The sequence below is a fragment of the Plodia interpunctella genome, chromosome 19 (assembly GCF_027563975.2).
Source record: "Plodia interpunctella isolate USDA-ARS_2022_Savannah chromosome 19, ilPloInte3.2, whole genome shotgun sequence".
Lineage (NCBI taxonomy): Eukaryota > Metazoa > Arthropoda > Insecta > Lepidoptera > Pyralidae > Plodia > Plodia interpunctella.
This window is the reverse complement of record NC_071312.1, coordinates 2,549,002-2,574,219: the sequence shown is the minus strand read 5'-3', so window position 1 is coordinate 2,574,219 and position 25,218 is coordinate 2,549,002. Positions and strand designations below refer to the sequence as shown.

The 25,218-nt window shown below is 32.5% G+C and overlaps 2 protein-coding genes across 2 annotated transcripts; one reads left to right on the top strand and one right to left on the bottom strand.

Annotated features, from left to right (window-relative positions):
* The first annotated feature begins 1,289 nt into the window (after positions 1 to 1,289).
* LOC128678485 (uncharacterized) lies at positions 1,290 to 8,552 on the top strand. Its single transcript, XM_053760069.1, has 10 exons — positions 1,290 to 2,117; positions 2,226 to 2,325; positions 2,564 to 2,668; positions 2,856 to 3,011; positions 3,550 to 3,598; positions 4,522 to 5,347; positions 5,427 to 5,526; positions 6,001 to 6,105; positions 6,867 to 7,022; positions 8,250 to 8,552. Exons 1-10 carry the CDS (start codon positions 1,345 to 1,347, stop codon positions 8,301 to 8,303), a joined length of 2,424 nt encoding a protein of 807 aa, XP_053616044.1. The 5' UTR covers positions 1,290 to 1,344; the 3' UTR covers positions 8,304 to 8,552.
* A 4,788-nt stretch (positions 8,553 to 13,340) lies between these two features.
* On the bottom strand, positions 13,341 to 13,619 carry LOC128678484 (membrane protein BRI3-like). Its single transcript, XM_053760068.2, has one exon. The coding sequence runs from the start codon at positions 13,617 to 13,619 to the stop codon at positions 13,341 to 13,343; it is 279 nt and encodes a 92-aa protein (XP_053616043.1).
* Positions 13,620 to 25,218: the final 11,599 nt, after the last annotated feature.

The window sequence follows — 25,218 nt, the reverse complement described above, 5'->3', positions numbered from 1 at the left end:
CTATTGTCTCCTTGAGTTTATCAAAACCATGAAGAATTTTCTAAACATTGAGATATATTCCTCTTTCCTAGCAATGATCGCCATAAGAACCGCATCAATGATACGATTTATAAAAAAGTTTAATGTCATATCATTGGTTATATTATTATGTGAAGTATATAAAGCTTTGAATGCATCTTTTGTTTTGAATTGAGAATGCCTCATAATAATATCACCTATCATATTGCTTGCTATGAATACAGAAATTCGTATAAAAGTTAAATTAATACCGTTAATTTTCTTTATTGTTTTTCTAATTAGATATTTGTTGCCTTCTTCGTCTTTCATCAAACAGAAGCCCTTATAAACGTTTTCAGGAAAGTCCAATGTATTTGATAGTCCTTCAACAACTAATAAGTTTGTCTTGTCAGTTGCTGATCTCATATGATAAGGGCCCCTAAAAGCAATACCTGTTTGTTAGCCTTTTCAATGTAGCCCCCATTGAATGAGTGGTTTTATTCCCTACTATAGTGTTGTTAGCTATCTGATAATCTACTATAAAAATTTGAAATTTGGTCAATAAGCCCACAAGCATTTCTATTGCCAATATCTCTTCATAAAATTTGTTGATCCAATTTACCTCACTTTGTTCTTCTTGCTTACCAATGTCAAAAGATCTAATTTTTTTCTACTTTATTCCTCATACAATGGTTCAAACCATGAAGAAGATAACCTTTATTACTGATCGTTTCCCTCTCAGGTTAAACTCAATATTGCAATTGTGAGTTTTACCCTTTTTCCCAACCCTGAAACATGATTTAATGGATATTGGCATTGTTTATTTATTTGAAGACTTCCATTAAAATAAAATGCTTTGACTCACTGTTATTTTCAAACCATGAATCTTTTAGAAGAATAACTGCATTCATTAATTAAATATATTTTCTTATTATATTATTATTATTTTAATATATTTTAAGTCCCCCCACATTTCGATTAAAAAGAAATCAACAACAAACATGTCTTTCTAATCTTCTAGTTCAATGGGCAACAGTAAAAGATCGGAGTTATCTTCCCTTTATACACAAATTAATAATTGAAAGAAAATCATAGAATACATTGGATGTCACAATTGTTTAATTGTGACATTCAATATATTTTTGTATTTATATATTGGTATTATTTTTGTATCCGTTTGGATTACAAATACAAAAATCATGGATAATCATTTCAAGCGAAAATGGGTGTCGCATGATGTTACTAGTCAACATGGTGAATGCTGATTAGTACTAAATTATATAGCCGATTCGTTCACAAAAAGTATCACTTGTTCTTTGTCACGCCAAGCAACACTCGCACGAAAAAATGATAAGTAAATTTGTGTCGAATTTAGAAGACAAAAGGCGACCGTTATTGGGCCCCACTCTTTGGGGTCTGAAATTTTGGGGACTGTGGCAACCTGAGAAAGGGATAATTTCAAACATTTACAATTTGATCCATATTGCAGCAATATTGTTTGTTGTAAGCCAGTACATTGAATTGTGGAATATCAGATCGGATCTCACTTTAGCATTGCAAAATTTATCAGTTTCCATGTTGAGTACAGTTTGTGTTGTCAAAGCTAGTACGTTTGTATGTTGGCAAAAATCTTGGAGAGAAATTATAACTTACGTGTCCTCTTTAGAGGTATCACAACTATCAACAAAAGATAAGAATACAGAAAGAATAATTTCGAATTATACAAAGTATTCGCGCAGAGTAACAAATTTCTATTGGAATCTGGTGGCTGGTACTGTTTTAACCTTGATTCTAGCACCTTTGGCTACAATATTAATATCATCAAGAAATGGTTCTACTTCGTATCCAGAGATTATGAGCTCATGGGCTCCATTCGATAGGAAAAACTGGTTTGGATATTGGGTAGTTTATGTGGAACAAGCCATGTCTTGCTTTTACGGTGGAGGGATTGTAGCTGCATACGACACAAATGCTGTTGTATTAATGAATTTTTTTGCTGGACAAATGGAATTGCTGAGTATAAACTGTTCGAGATTATTCGAAAATTCTCAAGAACTGAGTGATTCTGAAGCGATACGAAAGATCCAGGAGTATCATATGCAACATCTGTTATTAATAAAGTAACTTTTTTGTTTGTACATATTTATCACTTTTCTTCATATTTATATTTTTACGATTGTTTTTATATAGTTTATCATTAATCATACTTAGACATGTACATTTTTCAGACATATCAAGATATTAAACAGTGTCCTATCGCCTGTAATGTTTCTGTACGTCGTCATATGTTCACTTATGATCTGCGCCAGTGGTATACAAATAACAATGGTAATAGTTTCACATTTAATTGCAAAAATATCATTCGCTCTGTTTAATGGTTATCTATTAGTAATGATTGTATATTAAACCACGATTATTATAAAATGAAATAGCAGAAAGTATCACTCATATTTTAAATTTAATTAGATTAGGTAATAATACCATATCAAAACAAAAAAGTAAAAAAAAATCTTAATAAGAGCAATCTTTGTAAATCATAAAGGCATAAATAAAATTTTATTTTCAGAAAAGTACCACGAAGATGGATATGATCAGAATAATTGAGTATTTGATAGCTTTGATAGCCCAACTATTTCTGTATTGCTGGCATAGCAATGAAGTGTTAGTTATGGTGAATATCATATTTTAATTTTTAAAACAAATTCATTAGTACAAATTCCAAATGGGTAAAGTCCGTAGGTAACGTTTTTGATTCTAAAATCAAATCTTTATATCTCTAAAATAAAATAAATACTTAATATAACAAAATACGAGCTAATGTAAGAACTATCTATAGCAATATGTTAAAATGTTCGCAGAGTAGTAAAGTAGAGGACGGCGTATACAAGAGTGACTGGTGGAAACGTGACTTTAAAATCCAAGGCAATATACTTTTGCTCGGGGGACAGCTTAGAAAGACTGTGTGCTTCCAAGCTGGGCCTTTTGTTAATCTCAACCTGTCCACGTTTATTGCTGTAAGTATATATATGGTGCTTATGTAAATTATTGGCAATATTATCTTGAGTTGCATCCATATAGTCTTATTTGTATGAGAGCGAAAAGCGGACCTCAGCTGGGCTCCGATGAAAGAAAGACGGGAAGATGCTCAGCAGAGAAACAGAGAGAGTTTTGATCCATAGGGAAAGATTTGGCTGCTAGATGTTCTCTGAATGATCTTAACATGAAGTTCGCGCTCTTTGTACTTTTACATATTGCATTTTGATCAATAAAATTTGCACAGACTAAGTTGCGTTGCTAATGTATTCATAAACCTGGGGACCATGTCCATTTTATTTACTTATTCAAATTTATAGCACAAAATATATTTGATTTACAATAGTTTATATCTTTATGCTATGTCTGATAGTTTTTTATCTTTAAGAAATTTAATACTGAAAACAGTAACGTCAAGAAATCGAATCATGAGAAAACCTGCGTGCCATATGACCAGAAAAGTTAAGAAAGTTGAGCCAGCGCCCCGAATTCTCAATGTCAAAAACTTATTTGTTTCAGGTAATAAGAGGCTCTTATAGTTTTTACACGCTTCTTAGCAACAAAGACAGCTAACTATTCTAGTGCAATAAATCACTAACATCGGACTGAAGCATAGTAACATTTCACGACTGTGCTATTTTAACCACTGAAGAACTCCTTCGTCAGAATCCGAGCCTGGGCACACCATATTACCTACCCTATTATACATTATCTTACAATGTGAACGAAATTAAAAAAAATGTGTAAACGTTTTTTCGAGATTTCGGCCACTGTCTCCTTTGAAGTGTGGTCAAAACTTCAAAAGTATACAATTAAATGATATTCAGTGCAACGCACCCGGGCTTTCATCAGTAGCGCCGTAACCTATTTTAATTGAAAACAGTTGGAAGTAGTTGCTTACTAGTTTTTGAATGTGAACTGCGTGTTCGTCAATTTAAGATTAGACATAAGTCCGATCAATAACGTGTTCAATTTTAATTTGCAATAATAATTAACATTATAATGAAAAATTCACAATCCTCTAGGAACATTAAAAAAGCCCGCTAACATATGTACGATTTAGATGAATAAATAAGTAGTATTAAAGAAGAAATTGTAGAATACCAATTTGTATTTTTTCTATCGTCTTAACAATAGCTTATTTAGTGGTAATAATATCGGTCTACATGGTAATTTCTTCTTCATTTTACGGCACTAATATTACAGTAATCATATATTGCATTTATTTCTCAATCTATTAACACTGTTTGTTTGTCTGTGTAGTAGAAATGATACTTTTCATCTATAGTTCTGGACACCAGAATATATGTTAAAACATGAAGATATGTCACAAATTTTTCACGGAATCTAGAAAGGAAGAGTGTTATTTAAGCTGCGCAAATTTTCGCATAATTTTTTTTATTGGTACATATAAATAATATCCAATACGAAGTGAAAATACTAGTATACACCTCTAATTGATTAATGTGTAATGTATCACATATTTTTTCATTTCTTTATTTATCTTCGTACTAGCCACTTGTCTAAAAATGATAAGAAAATTTAAGTCAACAGTTGAAGATAAAAAGCATCCTTTACTTGGACCAACTCTCTGGGGTTTGAAACATTATGGCATCGTGCGGTCATCCGGACTGTCTTACTCTGTTAACAATTTAATTCACTTTGTAGTAACACTTTTCGTTTTAAGCCAGTATATTGAATTGTGGCGCATTCGGTTTAACATAACATCAGTCTTTCATAATATGTCAATCACACTTCAAAGTACTCTATGTGTTCTGAAAGTTTTAACTTTTGTGATTTGGCAGCAACCTTGGAGCGAAATAATAAATTACGTATCTTCTACGGAATTGTCACAACTTTCTTCGGATGATGAGGAAACAAAGAAAATAATTGACAGATATACGAAATATTCACGAGTTGTCACATACTCTTACTGGTTTGCGTTGATTTTGACAATTTCTTCGGAAATATTTATGACTTTGATCACGGTATTATTTTTGGAATATAGACACGATTCTACTTCTTATAATTCCACCGTACCGCGTATAGAAATCTTGAGTTCATGGACGCCTTTCGACAGAACCCAAGGTTTTGCTTATTGGATGATGTTTGTGTTACATTCAAGTTTTTCCTTCTACACTGGTGGTATTTCATCCTTTTATGACACGAATGTTATAGTTCTCATGAATTTCTTTGCTGGACAATTGGAGATATTAAAAATTAATTGTTCAAGATTATTTGTGGATGCAGAATTGAGTAACGAAGAAGTGTTACAAAAGATCAGGGACTGTCACAATCATCATTTATCTCTGCACAAGTAATGTTATCTATAGTTTTGTCATCTTTCTTCTTATTACTGATCTCATTTTAACTATTACCTATCCTGTGTTTTGCAGATATTGTAAACTTTTAAACAGTGTTCTATCGCCTGTTCAGTTTCTGTACGTCATAATTTGTTCACTTATGATTTGCATTAACGCTGTTCAATTTAATTCAGTAAGTTATTTTATAAATTACGTTTTTATAATATTATTGGTGTTAGAAAAAAAAGTTTCATAAACAAATTTCATATCTCATTCAACTATTATAATTGTTGTTGTTGATTTAATCTACGATACGAACTTAGTTCTTAGCGTGGACTATTTTATTGTATTCCATTCATTGATTTATAATTGTCACAAGTAAAATAATGTCATTATTAAGTTTGTACTTTTAGTTATTGCTAGAGAACTAATGGAAGACAAAATGGGTGGCCTTTACCTAGCAGTAGAACATGTAAAAAGGCTATAGAAAATAGATAAAAATAGACTAGATAAGAATCAAGTGACATTAACTAAAGTCATTAGTACCGTTGACTGTAAAGTATTAAATAATAGTAGGTATTTACAGACAACACAAATATTTCATTGATCTTGCTCAGTGTGCAAGTTTTTTATTAAGTAAGACTTGACTTTACATTACCACTTTCAGAATATGAACACGCACATGGAATATATTCGGATGGCAGTTTACATAATTGCGTTGGTTTTTCAGCTATTTCTCTATTGCTGGCATAGCAACGAAGTCTTAATTATGGTTAGTATTGTTAGTCCTATATTTTGTATTTGTGAAGATCATACAAAAAGGAACATGAAAATTTTATGGTATTATATTAATTACGGTAGCTCATTTCTTGGCCCTTAATCAAGTAAATATTATCATTGTACCCTCCTAAAAAGATGCCCTAATAACGTGGATCTCATGTCACCAACAAATTCTTGTGTATTGTCAGTTGTTTCTAACTTCCATTGTTAGCTACTATTAACACCCCTTTGTGAAATTTTCTCTTTTTATCTTCCCGTTTTTTTCCGAAATGAAGGGTTTAAGTGAAATTAGACTCGTTTTATTTATGGAATAATGTTTGAGCCGAACCCTGAAGAAACCATTACAAACCATGTAACAAGCTTTTTACAAAAATGTTTATTTTGCCACAAGTTTTTATTGTCGTCAGAGAAATCTTCCTGCACGTGTGACAGAAAACCATGTCCATCCTGTAAGCTGTAGAAGAGTTTTTTCCTTGGGAACCGATCCTAGCTGCAACATCAGGTCATGCTTATCATAATAACGCATTGCCATAAAAACTAAAGCGTCGCGGGAAATTTCAACTATGCCCTGACAAGTGGAAATAGTGTCATTTAACTTGCAAGATTTGATTTTCAGACAGACAAGTATCGGGACAGCGGACACCAAATAGAAGCTTGTGAAAAGGTCGAAGTCCTTTTTGACTATTAAATCAGTTCGTTATCAACATTTCCAACTTCAAGTCAACACCGAATTGAGTGTAGAATCACTTTCAGAGTCAGCAAGTAGACGGCGGCGTCTACAAGAGTGACTGGTGGAGCCGTGACGTAACAATCCGTCGGTGCGTACTGCTTCTAGGCGGCCAGCTCCGCAAAACTGTGTACTTTTCTGCTGGTCCATTTGTTTATTTCAATATACCCACTTTTATTGCTGTGAGTATGTTTTTCACAAGTTGAATATGCGTGATATCTGATATGATATTTATTTTATATAATGATTTGGATTTTATTGTATTGGATTTTATTTGTTTAGTAAATAGTCATAACAAAATGTATCAACCAAGCTAAATGTTGATGGAAATGGGATTAGTAAGTGATACTGATAGTTATATGTAATAAAGATAAATTGTTTGTCCCCGGGCATCGGTTGGCCACAGTTAGGACGTCGTTTTTTGGGAATCATATGCGCTTTTATAATAAATTACCTAAATGGATTATTGGGCCGGATACTTAGAAAATTATAGAAGAAGTACATCGTAAAAGGCGTATTATAAGTCTGATAATTATGTGAACTGTATTATAAGTATGATAAGAATGTTTGGCCCAAGCATGGTGCAGTATCCCCATAATAAATGTTATTGATTTATGACAAGATTACGTATTTTTTTTTACATTTAGCTTTATATAAATATATATTTTGACAATTTCAATAATGTTATTGAAAATGTCAATAAAAACATTTGAAATAGTGTTCATTCGTACACATAAGACTTACAATTGTTAATTGACGTCTTTGAAGCAAACGCTGCGGTGAAGTTTGTTGCAAACGATGCGGTGAAATCGGCGGTAAACTTAGTAAAAGTCATTTTTTGACTTCATTAATAATGTAGGTACCCACTTATATCATCTAAATTGAATAAAGAATTTTGAATTTGAATCGAAAATAAGCAAACTACGCTCAGGTAAATAGGTAAAGGTCAACACATTCCCAACAGCTCTTCCAATTCAAAATAACTCCTGACTGCGAACCACCACGTATTTTATCACGACCTAATAATTTTTCTACATGAATACCGGTGGATGATGTCGCCATTTTGTGTTGTGTATTTAAATTTTTCAAACGAATAAAATTAACTTAACCAAACTCGAAATAGGTGTCTGAGACAGCCCATAACCTGTAGGAGTAACACACTATTAGAGTACTAATTATATATTTACTAATAAGGAAAAAAGGAAAATACACTCGACAACGTCAGAATTGAATAGAAGAGAAAAAGATGAAGCAAGAAAATAAGCATTGTATCGTTGAAACTTTTTGGTATGTCCATACTTTCAACAGTAACCAACCTGAGGCCGACTATACTTAGAACAAATAGAGGCTGATAATCATAAATACACGCTAATTAAAAGTTTCACTGATTGACTTGGTTTTCGTTTCAGATAATGAAAGCATCATATAGTTATTACACGATTCTGAGTCAGAGAAAAGATTAAGCGTCTTCATCATCATTTACAATTTGTTTGAATAAAATATCTATTATTATAATAACTATGTCATTTTAAAATCACATAATAATGTACTATGTATGCACTATTAAAATTAATTAATTATTACACTATTAAAGTTTTCAAGCGACAACTGTTGGCTTGTATCTGAAGCTACGAAAGGAGCGATATTTCTTCTTGTTATTGTATTATTCCAGAGATTCTACGAGTCATATTTAAAATAAATGTTTAAATCAATTCGTGTGTTTTTCTCATTGTTACATAAAAGATGAAACTGTCTGGTCAATTACCATTTTGGAATAAAGAGGCTTTTTTATTTTATTTTATTTATTTATTAGTATGAAAAAAGGCTAAAATGTTTTATACCGATCAAACGGAAAAAGTGGATTAGTGATAGTTGAACTATATATCAGCTAACAAATAGATATTAAAATTATTGACTTTTTATTTTTGTGTAAAAATCGTAAAGCTGTTTACATAATACATCTACCTACTAAGTTTCAACTATGTAATCATTTAAATTTCAGAATGTGTTAGAAAAGTGTTTGTGATATAGGGGCTTAAGAGCCCTGTTTTTGCTATTCGGCTACGAACCCTAAAAATAAAAACAAAGGTTTTATTGCTTTTATTTTCAGTTCTGTTAGATCGGGTATTTACACGATCATTACATTTCTGGTATTCCTACCGGTCCCGTTCGATATCTACACATATTTCTCAATAGTATTATTGGTCTAATAAATGTTCCATGAGAACATGTTACAATAATTATAATGCAACGTAAATAAGCTTTACTCTTTCTCACTGAGAACTGAAAAGTTTTGCGGATGAGCTTATAAATATTATGCGAGACTCCAGATAAGCGGCCAATTCCACTAAACTGTAGCTTTCTTGGCATATCTGCTATTAAAGTTGGTGCTCCAACTCCGCTAGTCTCGCAATATATATATATGGATTCTTCAATATTAAAGGTGGTTGGTTTATACCCACCTTTTTAATATTGAAGAATCGAATGCGACAGCATTTTCGCTCATTTTGCTGTTCATCTGGTTGCATTATCGGCTGTCAAGGCCGTAATTAACTTTAAGTAAAAAATCAACTTAAAAAAACTTATCAAATTCTGTTGCTTTTCTAGAACTGTCCAATTTAGACAATTTAGTAGTTCCGAACAACCAAATGAAATTTCCTCACCTTGGGCTTAATGTACGCCTGCCGCGGGTAGATCCGTATAACAATCTGCTCGAAACAACTTACCTGGGTGTCTATTCTGCTAAAACAAGCACTTGCCTCAATAGTAGTTCTTATGGCGTGCCAATAAGAGGTACAAAAATTGCAGGTTTGGCTTAAAGTTTGCAGAATCGACACTCTGTTCAGTGTGATGACATTACGTGTGTTAAGTGGGGCTTAGTTTGATGTTTAGCAGCATTTCCAGGTTAAACTAAACGTCAGGGCTTTGGTGAAAGTCGTACGTGTCATTATTATCTGCCAAATGCCCAATTTAGCAAGATTATATTACATTGGTAAAGGGATATGCTATACATTTACCAGCATTAACAAATTCTAGGTAATATTCCAAATCGTGGTTTAGATATTGATTATAGAATCAGGCATATTGAGTCAAATAATAGTAAAAGAAACGTGACACCTAAACATAAAGATTATAATGAACATAAATTAATAAAGTAGAAAACAACTTAAAAAAATAAATTTTTGAACTTAATTGCAAGTTGATAGTAGGGTAAACCACCCAATTATTGGCACTAGAAGCGATACAATACAAAAAACTCTTAGAAAATGTTAATATTTCATTCAGAAATTGTTGATTATGCATTGAGATTTATTTATATATTGTAAGGTTCATATATATTATATGTTTTCCTGCATTATTAGTAGTATTAGGCAATTATTGCAACACATTGTTGGCAAATATTCAACATATTTCATATTCACAAATTCAAAATATTCATATTTATTGGCATACTAGTGCCAATATTAAAAATAATTTAATATTATTATTGGCATTAAAGCAATAGGTATTTTAGAGCCCACTGAAAAGCCCTTCTGTAGTTCTCAAATAGGTAACTAGGTTGCTAATGAAACAAATTAAGTTTAATCTTAGGTAGGTAATTATTAAAATACAAAATTAGGAACTTCAATCATCTCGGTAACTTAGTTTTCGTTTAGTCTTTTTAAATTAATCAGCCAAAAACATTTAGGTATAATCAGTCGATAACTAATCAGACTTAAATTCTCATGTATTTTATCATTTTGTTGTCATTCATTTCGGATAAAATCTTTTCTTGTTCTTCCGTGGTAAAAGCCTTACTAGTTCTTCTTTGTGTCAGCAAATGGGCATGTTACCCTATTTGAATATAATCAACATGCCAGTGATATGTTTACACAGCTACAATTAGAAAATGATTATAACTTAATGAATATACTTGATGACATATGCTCACCCTTATCATTTACAATCCCTTTGTCTGTGGTCAAATTAAATTGGTCGAACGAGGCCCCTTAGCCGCATCTATTGTACCATCCGTATCCACTAAAATTTGTCCAATCTTTTTGTATTAACATAGGATTTATATTTTTAGTCCACGAATTAGTATTTGCTGCGATTCTTAAATGTTTATCGGCTGTGGATGCCACTAAACTAACTTCTCTTAAGGTTCATTTTAAATGTATGTTGTACTAACGCAACAGATTATGATTAGGATATAACGAGCGATAAACGCCGAGAAATCTATATTTCCTTATGGTTCCACGCTCAGGAACCTTTGCGCATTGTTCATTTGTTGCAGAAAGGTAGATCGCCTGCTGGTACTCTACGCAATTGGCGTTCTAATCCCAACCTCATTGGGCATGATCCCTAGCTACCTTTTGCCATTTGTTTTTTTTTTATTCGTGGACAGTAACGTGGACAGTTTACTGTAACAGAACTTAAGGATTTTATATTTTTTTTCTTCATCCATAGGTCATATAACTATACCCAGTACCTATATTGAAACGAAAAAAAATTGTTAAGTATGACAATTAATCAAAGAAATGTATTGTTTTGTTTAATATTTTCAAGATTGGTATACTATGATCGTCCGGTCATAGTTATGAACATTGTGGAAAGCTGCAGAACCTTGCAAAGTGGATCAAAAGATGTTAATAAACAAAGCAGCCCAGTAAACATGGTTAGCTACGACGAGGGACCACTTACGAGACACGGTCGAAGAGATTTCCGTCATAATAACTCAATTTATTGCGGTGATACGTTACTTAGCTAAATCAAGTATATGAGAAGTTACGCAGTTATTTAATTTAATTATTTTCTAAGGATCAGTTGCGCAATGTTGACGTTAATTTTAACCTGCGCACAACAATGCAACGTACGCCATTTTATATAATCGGCGACGACGCGTAGGTTAAATTTCCGTCAAAGTTGACTGGTGCAAATCAGAAGCGTGTTTATTCTTATTAAAAATTTTGATTTTGAGTGCATTTGACCTCAATCTAGCTATATAATATTTTTTTCAATACAATATTCCCGAACTTTATTTTATAAATTCTATATAAATTTAATAGTAATCAGTTTATATAATATAGTTACCTACGTTACATAACTATCAATAAATAACATTTTCCTTAATACTATATAAAGGCATTTTGGCTGCAAAATTAAAAAAAAACAGTCATACTTTTTTTCGGACTGATTGATGCAGTAATTTAACCATAATAATTACAATGGCCAAAAAATAATACACATATGTCATTAAAGTTTCAGACGCAGAAAAAAAATAAGATTAATTATAATATGGCACACAATTTGGCTTTGAAATTGTTTATTACCCCTACTTTCTAAATAATAGATGTTCGACTATATATTAATGCCTTTTTATGAAAAAATATATATTAATAAGTTGTATAAAATAGTACAAGTCGAATTCTATAGCAAGGCACTCCAATTGGCCGTAAACTAAAAAATACATTCCTATATAATAAAAATAATCAATATTAGATAGATATTAAGCTAACTTCTGCTTAGATAACATGTTATACCTAGGCGTTTGTAACTAGAAATTATTAACATTAATTATACTTCTACAAGGTCCAGTGATAAGCACTTTCGAAATTTACGAGTATGCACGGAAACGGTCAGGAGATATTCTTGGTAATTCCCTAGAATTCCCTTCAGTTCGTTGCCGTGAAATTTTCGACGGGAATTTCTCTTGGCGGGAATTCTTAAGGGAGGGAATTTTCGAGAATAAAAATCTTCTCATCATCACATCACTAGTCCAGATCTAGATAATGTAACATAAACGATTTTTTAAATCGTCAAACAAATTGCATACGTCAATTAAAAAAAAAATACCTATAGCTGAAAAATTACGTCACTATGACCAATCAAAAATAAACCGTTATCATGAAATACTCAATGTCTGATAAATTTTTTTATCAATAGATGGGTTATGTTTTATCTGAAAATAGCAATTTTTGCCTATTTTAATATGCAAAAAGTACTATTTTATAATTTAACAGATTCGTTACTTTAATGAAGTGTAAGATTTATGATTTAACACTTTCACGGATACTCGACGACGTACTAAAGTTTAGTTGTTATAAGCTCTATACTTCTGCTTTGACTGTCGTTCATCCGCGAAAGTGTTAAAATAAAAATTACAGTGCCGAGCAGTCACTGTTCAAAGTGATAGAGGCTGTGGATGAATTCTCGACTGTCAAAAATGCGTATATGGAAATTCTTTCTGTATTTAAAACTTATATACGCCACTTTCAAGGACGAAGCGTTTGAACGCTCAAGTTTTATAAATCAAATGCTATCGTGCTTTCGCGTTTATCGAAAAAAGAGGTACAAGATGCTTCTTTACTTGTATGTGGGCACCACACGGATAATAATTTTTTTATGCTTGATATTATAAAGGGTAACTATACTAATTAATAAAGTTTGATGTACATAAAATTTATCAAAGTATTTCTTTATATTTCTCATACGTTAGTGGTTTATATAATGTGTATAATTCAAATGTAAATGAAGATGGCACACAATATACCCAGACATGTGAAGTCGTCTTCAAGAATGCCAACCCGACAAGCAGGGCAGGCACCTACTGCTATGATAGGTGGTTGTATGATGCTGGTAGCCCCGTATTTGGGCATGTACCCGGGCGGCGGGGGAGGCGGGCCGTAGGTCGGGTAGCCTGGAGGCGGCGGGGGAGGCGCATTGCCCATGTTCGGTGGCGGACCTGGATTTACAGCTGAATATAGGGGTGGTTGGTCTGTGACGGCGGGTTTCTGCATTTTCTCAAAATAATGTTTTTATTTAGAGATAGTACCTTGCCTTATTCAGAATGTAAAACATTTTCAGAAACCTCGCTAATGAAGCTAATTTGAAGTGTTTCAAAATTTTATTTGTTATATTATGTATGTTCCCCATATCTTCCCTCACTTGATTTGAGATACATCGAGTCAACACTATTCCTGAAATACAAGCTAAGCACTAAAGTCGATAAGACCTTAAAATTAGTTCTTCTCCACTCATATTTTGCTTCTAAATATTACTCATTGTTCATTAATCTATTTTTACCCTGTTATCTTTGATTATAAAAAATAGTTTCAAGCTTAATGTAACCGAAATTTAATTCATTTTCTTTGAAAATCTCATCCATTGCAGGTAAACCAAAGTCTACCTAAACTAAGAATCAAGTCAAACAATCTAACTAATTCCTAAGGTAAACCTGAGTCCTGACTTAACTAAACAAATTTGTTTGCTCTGAATACTATTAAACTTTTGTGTGGTCTTGTCAAATTGTAATTTGAATAGTTTCATGCGGGTTTGAGTCAGGACAAACTCAGGATTTCGTGAGGTGTGCCGCTCAATGGAGCTGATCAAATCACTGAAACTAAATAGCATTGATGTTTCGTTTAGATACAGTTAGCATTTATAGTGCTACCCGTGGAGTGATTAATAGAACCTAGGCTATAAGGTGTACAGCCTAGGTTCTATTTTCTAATAATATAAATTAAATTTCTCCTTGAGATTTTAATTTTGCCGTAAGCAGCACTTACTTTTTTCTCCAACGAAGCGATGCGGTGAAGCGATGAATATGGTTATTTATTTAAAATTCATATTAAATTATTCCTGTAGACACGGTGCGGCTGGAGCTTACAGAGCGACGAAGAAGCAGTATATTTCTTGAAATGCCTAATCAATGGAATTTACTATTGGAGGAGTGCGGATGTCCTTCACCGCGATGACGGCAGACCGACAAAATGTGGTGACCATTTTGAAATCATAATTAAAAGCAAATCACGCAATCAATAATAATTGTAGTAGATATTCTAGACCTACTATATATACACTGCTATATATATATACTACATCTTGAACTGAATACGGTATAGGATCTGTTTTTAACTAGTTTTTCCCAGATTACTGTCTACTCTGAGCTGGCTCATGCCAGTTCCATGAAACTTTTTACAATTCCAACTGTTTTTAATTCTGATAATGACAGCGCTCACAATACGCTTTTTTACGAAATGAGAGTTTGGAAACTGGAATGCATTTAGTAACAGGCTTGCAGAATAACAATTTAAACTTTACCTATGTAATAGAAATATTTGTATATGTGAAATTCAAATTATCTTTAATGATAAATGAGCATATACTTTTGTCTTCGAGACGAAAATTCAGAAACGGTTCCACTGCGTTTTGTAGCTGGTCTTTGTGGACTCTAAAATTTGTTTTTACAATTTCTTCCACAAAAAACTCCTAAGATTCAGCAGACTTGGCCCAGCGCTTAAGAAATAATACCTATCTATGACCTTTGCTCTTATGGCCGCGGGGTCTGTCTGTCCCGTAGGTTAACCAAATACTTGGTCTTTTGAGTAGCTCCATAATTTTTAATAATTACTACTTACACGTTTTTTATCATACTTACATCACACATCTTAAAGAATAATTTGTTTAATCCTACCCAATTTAAAGTACTTAGATTTGGCTGACAGACGGGTGTCAGCCTGAATACACTGAATATGGGTAAAGTTGACGTTTTATAATAAGGGTTATATAATCTTTGTTATGGTAGAAAGGCAATCTGATGTGCATGCAAATAATATAGATGTCGAAAATAGTGTATATAATTTTTCTGAACTCCAACCACCGTGATTGATTTGGAAATTTAAAACTCTAAATTAACTCCTTCCGTCTCAACTTGTTTACATTTATAGTCCAGAAAGCTGCATTTTCTTCAGGTGGTAGAATCGGTTTAGTAGACTGTGCTTATACTGCACATTCTGTATTTATAAGGCTTTAAGAACTGTTCACATATTATATTCCAGGACATTGCACTTCTTGAGGTGATATCGGTCCGTTTTGAGTGTCTCCGAAAAACTGATCGCTGTATTTCATCGTTTATGAATATTGTTATTATACACAAAATAATAAGTATAAAGTAAGTAAAATTAATTATCATGACACCCGATACTAGATAATTCTTTATACGGAAGAGGTCCTTAGGTCATAGACATTCTCCTCATTTTTGTAGGATCCTGTGGTGACTTCCAAATTATTTGCTTCTTTTGTCGGTAAGGGACAAACGCGGACGCTCGTTGCCTTGTTAAGTCAAATCATTTTCAATCAGAAAATTCTTACCTGATGAGCTCGCCCTAGTCTTCTTTTAAGTGGTGGTATGTGTTGGGTAATTTCAGGACCACCAGATCTCCAGATATTAAGGTCGTTCTGCTTGGAATTCCATTCAGTCCATGGTTGCAATTCGATCAAGTAATCATTGCCCCAACTTGGCCAGAAATTGCATTTGAGTTGTTCATTAGATTGATATCTAGTATGTTCATGGTTTTTGATGTGCGATGGCTTGGTAAATTCATCAGTGGCCGTACAATGATGAAGTGTCATGGTTTTAAGGTTTTCCTGCAATAAGTACATTAAAATAAATTTGGCACCCGCTACATGTGGTCTTTGAGTTTCGTAACACTTAACTCTGCCTACCCCGTTAGGGGTAAAGACTTTCATATATATAGGTATGCAAGATTGAGTTCATGTGAAACAAAATTTCACATGTACCAAAAGCGAAACAAAAATTTTACAAAGGATCCACTGTTAAAAAATATATATGCGAAATAACGTCCCCGTAATTAACACAAACCGCTTCCCTTACGCTTTTGATCCTAAAAATTCACAAACAATTACAAAAATCATTAAACGAGTACTGATTAGCTCAAGGATAAGCTGGCATTAAAGTACAATTTGGAAGTTAGAAACTTTTTGTGTGTTTGGATTTAATTCTAACACTGCGCGGTCCATGCCAAACATTAATCACATATTTTAATGATAGTTTTGCTCGCTTTATATGTAGCTATAGGTCCCACTGCTGGGCAAAAGCTGATCACCTTTTGGTTTCCAACCACTTTTGACATGTATGTCAAATACAATTTATGACACAAACTTTTCTTTTAGTCAGAGAGATCTTGTTTCATTCAACGTACGACAAAAATCATATCCGTAAACCGTTGAGGAGTCCCTTCGTCAGGAGCCGTTTCTGTGTGCACCATCAGGTCATACATTGTTAGGTGGTAGGGTAATCTCAGGTAGGGTTGGAATAGAAATAGGCAAAGGCAGACAGTTGTATAATAGTATAATTAATAAGTAAAATACAGACCCTTCAAGGGTTTATAAATAATTTAAGATATTTTATATATATATATATATATATATATATATATATATATATATATATATATATATATATATATATATATATATATATATATATATATAAAATACGGTACGGTGTAATAATATATATATATATATATATATATATATATATATTATTACACCGTACGTGTGGTACGTGCCGATATCATTATGGTAATGAATGAGTCAAAATGTGATTTCAAAATATCAAGTGGAACAATAATTTAAAATTTTGAATTTAGAATGAAAGAAATAAAAATCATGCCAGCGCGCACGCGATATGACTAAAGAGGTCATTATGCGTGGCGTTACAACATATCATAATAATGTACCTGTTGAAACTAATCTAGGAATTTGCAAAAGTGTAAGTCTGCGAATCACACGATGTTATCATTATATTATTGCAGAAATTCCTTCCGCTGTAAGATGTTCATGCATACCTGAACAAAATATGCAAATATCATACACGGAGAGGGAAATGATATGATATTTCACTATTTCTGGAGAATAGGGAAACATGAATGTATGCAATTTTTATTTGACATATCTCAGATATGATATATTTTGGGAATTGTTCTGCTTTTAACTCTAATGCATTTTGTCATCATTATATATTGAACAGATTAACTGAATTATCTTATGATTATGACAATAACAATATTAACTGAATTATCTTATGGTCAATAGATAATAATGACAAAATGGGTTAACTATAGTTACCCTTGGTAAAAAATAACCTATGTCAAACTCTTATCAAAAAAGAAGCACAAATGACACTTCACAGTTCTATTTTTAAATTATTCTTTTTTTATTTACCTATCAGGTCCCACAGGGCAAACGCGTCCTCTCAGTTCCCAACCACTTCTAACTTTCCATAGTCGTAGCATCCAGACGTGGGAGCTTCTATTTACTACACGAAGATAATTTTTTTGTCACACTTTGAGTGCAATAAAATATTTGACATCAATTGACATCTGACATCAAAAACAATCAAAAAAAAAACTTATTACTAACTGTTCCGACTTATTTTTATTACATTCTTTAATATAATCTGTCGAATAGATTGAATAGCAAATTTTATATTCAGAAAATGTTGAACACGGTTGCTTGGTGGCACCACAATGAAACAAAAACACGCACGTTTTCAGATTATTTGACATATTCGATTTTTATATAATGTAGTGTGGCCAAATCAAACCAAATACTCTTATTTATATAATAACAAAGATTTACAGACAATTTGAACTGATTCAAAATGGTTATGAAAATGTTCGGGTTAAGTTGCAGATAATTTTTAGTAAGATTACATAGGAATTTATAAGGAATTATTTGTTATGCGTCATTTCCATAATCCAGTAGAATTTCAGAAAATTTGTCATTATTTGCCCATCTGCCTCTGACATGCGAAGGGAAATGTTGAACCGAGTTTAGTACAGAACTTTCGTATACGATAGAAAATAAATTGAATGGTAATCTACGTATAAAAATATATCAAAAGTTAACAACTTAATTCATCATTATTTCATAAGCTTGGCTTCCAGTTTATAATATCTTAATATAGAAAGCATATTTTGATTTTAATAAATACATCAGAAATTCGTTTTAAGTCTGTAATATTCAAATTGTTGGTTGTTTTCGTTCGAGGTGATCTCAACAGAGTTTTAATTAGGGAACCAAACGAACTCAGACGCTATACTGGATTTTCAAACTTTAGAATTGTATAAAAAATGGGTTTATTACAATCCGCGGTCTCTGGTATTAAACCAGAGACGGGTATAATCTAATTAAATCCTATTCTTATTACTAATTAAAAGATACATTATTCAAATTACAATGCAATTTGGATTAACCTAAATAAAATTTGATTTTAATAAGATTAAATTCACAGTTGCAATTTTTTAATAAAATTCTATATAATCATAATTATAGACGCAAGAAGTTTATTATCATTTAAGACACAGGAAGCCGAACGAACGAAGCTAGACCAATTATTATTTCAGATGCAGGAAGTTCAATGCTGGACAAATCATATTTATATTCTACTGAATTTTCCAGCATTGAACTTAGCCTACTTAGGGGCCCGCCATGGTTTCGATCGTTTCAAAATATAATAAAATAAACCTAAACCTTTTCCAGTAATCACATTATGTATTGATGAATACTACTTATATAAAAATCCGTGTTTTACGTTACATAAGTAAATAATAATAAATAAATATGTTAGGACAAATCACACGATTGAGCTAGCCCCAAAGTAAGTTCGAGACTTGTGTTATGGGATACTAACTCAACGATACTATATTTTATAACAAATACATATATAGATAAACATTCAAGACCGGGGCCAATCATAAAAAGATCATTTTCCATCATGACCCGACCGGGGATCGAACCCGGGACCTCTCGGTTCAGAGGCAAGCACTTTACCACTGCGCCACCGAGGTCGTCAACCGAGTAGTTTTTTACTTTATTTTATAATCTGTAGTACACGCGCAGTACTACTTTCATACGTATTATTAAACAAAGTCTAAGATATAACTACGAATATCCAATATGTTTTTTTTTTAATTTCTGTAATCTAAAGTATAACCCAATACTGAAAAGTAGTAACTTTAATAATTTCCGACTCCCTCCGAATAAAATAGAAATCTGATTGACCATTTCGGCCATCTTTGAGATGGGCCGCACGTGACGTCATTCCATCCTATCTTTAGGAAAAAAGCCACATCATGCTTCTAATGACGCCTTTGGGTTCATAACAAAAAGGTTTTTGTCGTCATGATTCATGTGGTACCTATATGATATATTATTAAGAAGACGTGAAGACGAATGAAGACGTGGGTTAAGCTGTGATCTGATTTCAGAAAAGCTATTTTAGAGATCCATTACTTTTACTGAAAACGCTATCTCTCTCTCTCTCATCGCCGCATGTTCTCGATTGCATTCGGGGTTGTGACGCAACGAAGCCCGGGGTTAGCATAAAAAAAACCTAAAAATTTTAAAGATCCAGCTGTGATTTTACGACCGACCGACCTACCTGACGTCAACTCTCCTTGGAAATAATTTAACATTGCCGCCTGCTGACTTCTAGAAATTCATGGAAATATGACTATGATTCGAACTTGGGACCTTTGAACCACAGCCTCTGGTCACACAACCATATTATTAGGAATGTACTGACTGATTGACTTAATGAAATGAGCGCATTTATGTGTATTTTCATCAGTTCCTTCTCATTCTTCTTCAATCTTCATTTGCGCCTAACAAGATGGCTGTCCCGATGAATTTTCCTACAAACACAGAGCCGAAGTTTAAGGGAACGTAATGATATTGCCTTATTTAGGGCATGACGCAAGATAATGGAAAAAGGAGACATTGAAATATTATAAGCTTTTTTTCCATGGGATAACAAATTAAAACAAAAATAAAGCTTTAAACTATCTTATCGTGTACTAATTATAACGAAATAATAAAACTTAAACTTGACTTGAAAATTGCTGAATAAAAGATAAATAATTATAAATAATTTTTAGAAACTTTAAGGACGCAAATTTAAGGAAATACCTAAAGAGGTCGCAACTTATTCAATTAAAAGGTAAATTATAAAATCTAGCAAGCCATATCTCCTCTTTCAAGGATCTAATTAATAGGCAAATCGTAATGAATGGCACTACGATTAATATAATGACGGCGCGAGCGCTGATCCAAATTCAGTTAATGAGTCAGTCTGCGAGATTTCTCTTTTAAATTATAATAATAATCAAACTTACAGGTAAGTATTTTAATTAAGTACAATAGAAAAAATTAAATTGTAAAATCAAATAATGATTATTACTTTGTCAAATAATTCACGTAAATTATGTAAGTTCTTATCCTATCCACTTGATAAACTAGGGTATTTACGATTTTAAAATTCTTTTTTCAACCTAGGATGATACACAAATACACATAATAAAAAAACAAATAAAAAAACAAGACATCAGTTCACTCAAAATGAAATAGGCTTATTCAAACATTGCAAAATACTGCCAGTGCATTCTCAAATGACATGTAACTTTCTAAAAGAACAATTTTTTAATAACACAGTTTGTCACAAAGTAAATCACCCTATATATACTCGAGCTGTTGCCAGAGAGAAACTGTGCACGGGCAGAGGACAGCGCGATATCTCCTTCCGAGATTAGTTAACGCACTACCCACCTCTGTAAAAAATGACTTAACTCCTAAAAATATTAAAAATAAACTTAAGTCCTACTTTATCGAACAATTGTGTTAGATTGCAACTTACTACTAGGTACTTGTTTTGTTTAAAATGGTCTACGTACGTGGTTCCTATATTACTGTTAAGTGATTAATACAAAATATTTTATACTACTGCTGACGTTGATGCTCACTGTGGACAAACCTCTGTGGTTTTTGTCAGTGTTCTTATATTATGTACTATATATATTTGTTCTTTATATGTGAAATAAATATAAAAAAAAAAACATACAGGGCGTCCCTTAAGTGCACTTTGCACTTAATTGTCAGACCTAACGTACATCAAATGAATGCAATAAACAGTATGTAGTAACAATGAACAGTATCACTTATTATATCAAATATTCACATAAAACTAAGTCTACTGGCGACTTTTAGAGCGAGAAGTAGCGGCGCAAGAAACTTCACCGAAGCCTTTTCTTCAAAGACGTCGATTAATTAACTAATGTTATGTTACTACTAAAAACTAATTTCCCTTAATAATCTTCATGAAGCTATTGATCTTGAAAATAATTAGTTTGTAATTCGCTGAAACATTTTGTTTAATTTCAACTTTGATATTTGCATACTTTTGTTTGGCGAGCTTAATGATTTCTCACAGTTGCGAACAAAATCGATCGAGTCTCTAATTGGTCTAGGAAAGTTTTCTATACATATAAAACTTCGTATTTTTTTCTTTTAGGATTATTTTTGAATAGTATTCATTTTACACTAGATGTTGTCCGGGACTTCTCTCCCGTGGGAATTTTTTGATAAAATATAGCCTATAGCAATCTTGGATAATGTACTTTTTTGACGTTGAAAGTATTTTTGAAATCAGTTCAGTAGTTTCGAAGATTACCCGCCTCAAACATACAAACTCACAACAGCTTACCTCTTTTTATTAATAGTATAGATTTAAAGTTTACTTTTTTGTAGCAAGGTGTGTGATTTATTTTATATATACAAATTCAGTGATAAACAAAAATCAAAACCTTTTTTCTTTTCGTTTTTTTACTATATAATATATAATAAGTAATTAAAAATAATATTTTATTCTACTAATTAACTTTCTCTATTGCTTTTAAAATTTAAGAATATTTGAATAGTAGTAGGTTTTTCACTTGAATCTTATTAATCCGAGTCTAATTTACGAATTATAGATTTATTTCTTTGAGAGATTTATACACCTTTTCAATATATGCCTAATGAGTTTTCTGTGGAAGGTATTTAAAAGCAGCAGAGTACTTATACGCATTTAGAACTTCCTAAACGCTGGTAACTATATCAAAATAAAGAACAGAGTTTGAAATAAATTCCTATATAAACATTGAGAACATATTATATCGTGACAAGATCAACAAGATTTTTTCTTTTTGTATTTGTTTCCTGTCACATTTTTATCAGCCAATCACATTGATTTATCAAACCACCAACATTTTCTCCACAGTTAGGAAGTTAATAATTAACGCTTGTTATTGCTTCATAAATGTATAGGTCAGGTAGTAATGCTTCAGTCGAACTGGCCATAAAAGGAAACAATTGTCTTGTATTGGTAAAGTTATAATCATAGTATTTTATTAGGGATGTTATGGGCGTTTTGCTAAGTATATACTTACAAAGGTAGTTAGACCTTATTCATCTGTAACAATCGCCTTTTCTCAAACAAACTTCTAGGATAAATTTGGTAGGAAGATTCTGGCCATGTCGTTTCCATCCTTGCAGAAAGGGTGAACCTTAAAATCTATCTATATATATATAATGAAACTGTAAGTATGACATGGGCTATGTCTGTATAGCCTACGTACAGTTTATATACAAAGGAGAGGTGTTTATGGGACTAAAACTATCTGTCATATGTCACAGTTGCGTATAAGAATGAGAACACGCAAGTACTATTACGATGAACCGACCAAAAGTAGATCTATCTAATAGTATATTTTGATACCATAGACATATAATATAGAAAAAGAAGGCTGAATTATGTGAGTCAAGATCGCATTGATTGTAAAAGCTCGAGGACCCTGAAAGAGTCATAGCAAAGATTCCATTTACTCGATTACAGCTAATCGTATTGAATTTGGTATTTTTGCACAAAAGCCACATGCGCGAAAGACTCTTGGGTGAATCCTTTTTTGCAAAAATACACTTGCTCGCAAAAGCGCGCGCAAAGACATATGCGCGAAAAACATTTGCGCGCAAGTGTCAAAAGTGGCAAAAGAGTGATTGGAGAAAGACGTTGCTTCCCTTGGACTGAGATAATAAAAAGAGGGGGGCGCATGTCTTTGCGCGCAAATGTCTTTCGCGCATGTGTCTTTCGCACAAATGATTTCGCGCTAAAGTCCTGATACGAATCGGTATTTATTCCTGATTTATTGGTCATTCCCATCGGGACAAAGACACTTTATCGGAGCGGAAATTTAATCAAGCCAAAACGCAAAATAAGTTCTACAGAATATTCACTTTTGGAAAAAAGTTGGAAATAGAAAAAGGCGTGACTTTCTTTTTTGAAAATTTTCATGAATATAAACTTAGTAGTTAAAATTCGTAGACTCACCTTCTTCTATGTAATATGTTTCAACATAAATAAGTATTCAAAAGTCTTCAACAAAAAAAATTAAAAATGACATTTTTGATACAAGCTTTATTGTCATTAGAGAGATCATTTTGCAATTAACGGGTAAAAAAAATATCCTTTCAGTAAACGGCTGAGTTCATAGAAAATAAAGCTACGATCACGACGTGGGAATTGTCAAGCCCAAGATTTGATTAAATGAAAACCAAACATTTGTAACTAAATAAAAACTTATAAAAAGCTAAGCTAAGCTCAGCTAAGATTATTGCTGATAACATACTACACACTAAGCTCTGGCAAACACACCATTGTGACGTGTTGACTGACTAAAGTTGGTACACCTACTTCGGGCTTGTTGGCAACCCCTACTAAAGAACAACCCACATGGTGACCAATAGACGTTTGTAGGTGCTAAAAATTCAAATTTTATCCAAAGCAAGGATTGCTCGGAAACTTTTGAGACGCAACGACCTGGCTGTATAAGAGTTTAGTAGTCACTTTATTAAAAAAATAATTTGAGAAGAAAATCAGCTTTTCTTCTTTACAGTACACATTAAATGAGTAGATTATGACACACAAAGCCCGTCACAGCTTCGCTAGGGAAACCCTCATCAAAATCCGTTGTGTAGTTTCAAAGATCTAAGCATACATGGTAGGACAGTTAACTAACGACTTTGTTTTAACGTTTCGTTTTAACTTTTGTAACGTGAAATAAACCAATAACTAAACAGAGAGTATATTGTTTATTTGTTATAGTAAAATATATCTGCTTTTTGTTGAATAAAAAGTAAAAGAAAACGGGCACACAACAGGCTTCACATATTATTCTGCAAGTCGATATTCACAAAAAAAATAATGTAGGGTGGATCGAGGTCTTTATTAAAACAGAAACAAATAGTTTTGTTTATTCAATCGTAAAAATGTTATTGGCGTGAGGCATGGTAACCTAAAAAAAAAATTGCCGCCTTAACTTCAGACGATTTTAGTATAACGACTTATTTTACAACTGGTAGGTACCGCTTGTTCTTTATATAGGAGAAATTTTAATTTTTTGTTATTATAAATATGACCACTCCACTCAATTTCGCTTTTCCGGGGCAATGATAAAAAAAATAATTTAGTAAATACTCTCATTGCCCCCGAAAATATTTGATGATTATTTAATCATGTATAATATTTCCTCTGTCACTTATTCGCCTCGTACGTAGTTTTGGTAAATATTATTTAATTTAGAATATGATCTGAAAAATGCCTGTGAAGGTCTAATTTCTAAATAAATTATTTGATTTTGAAGTGATCCTATTCTTGATCGAGACCACATGCTCCGCCATCTTTGGAGGTAAAAATTATCCAGCAACTTTGTCTGTCAA

Bases quoted from the DNA above. Each gene is read 5' to 3' on its own strand.
- LOC128678485 (XM_053760069.1), top strand. From the start codon at position 1,345: ATGATAAGTAAATTTGTGTCGAATTTAGAAGACAAAAGGCGACCGTTA. The intron at 2,669-2,855 runs GTGAATATCATA...AAATGTTCGCAG, and splicing joins GCAATGAAGTGTTAGTTATG to AGTAGTAAAGTAGAGGACGG. The intron at 5,527-6,000 runs GTAAGTTATTTT...TACCACTTTCAG, and splicing joins ACGCTGTTCAATTTAATTCA to AATATGAACACGCACATGGA.
- LOC128678484 (XM_053760068.2), bottom strand. From the start codon at position 13,619: ATGCAGAAACCCGCCGTCACAGACCAACCACCCCTATATTCAGCTGTA.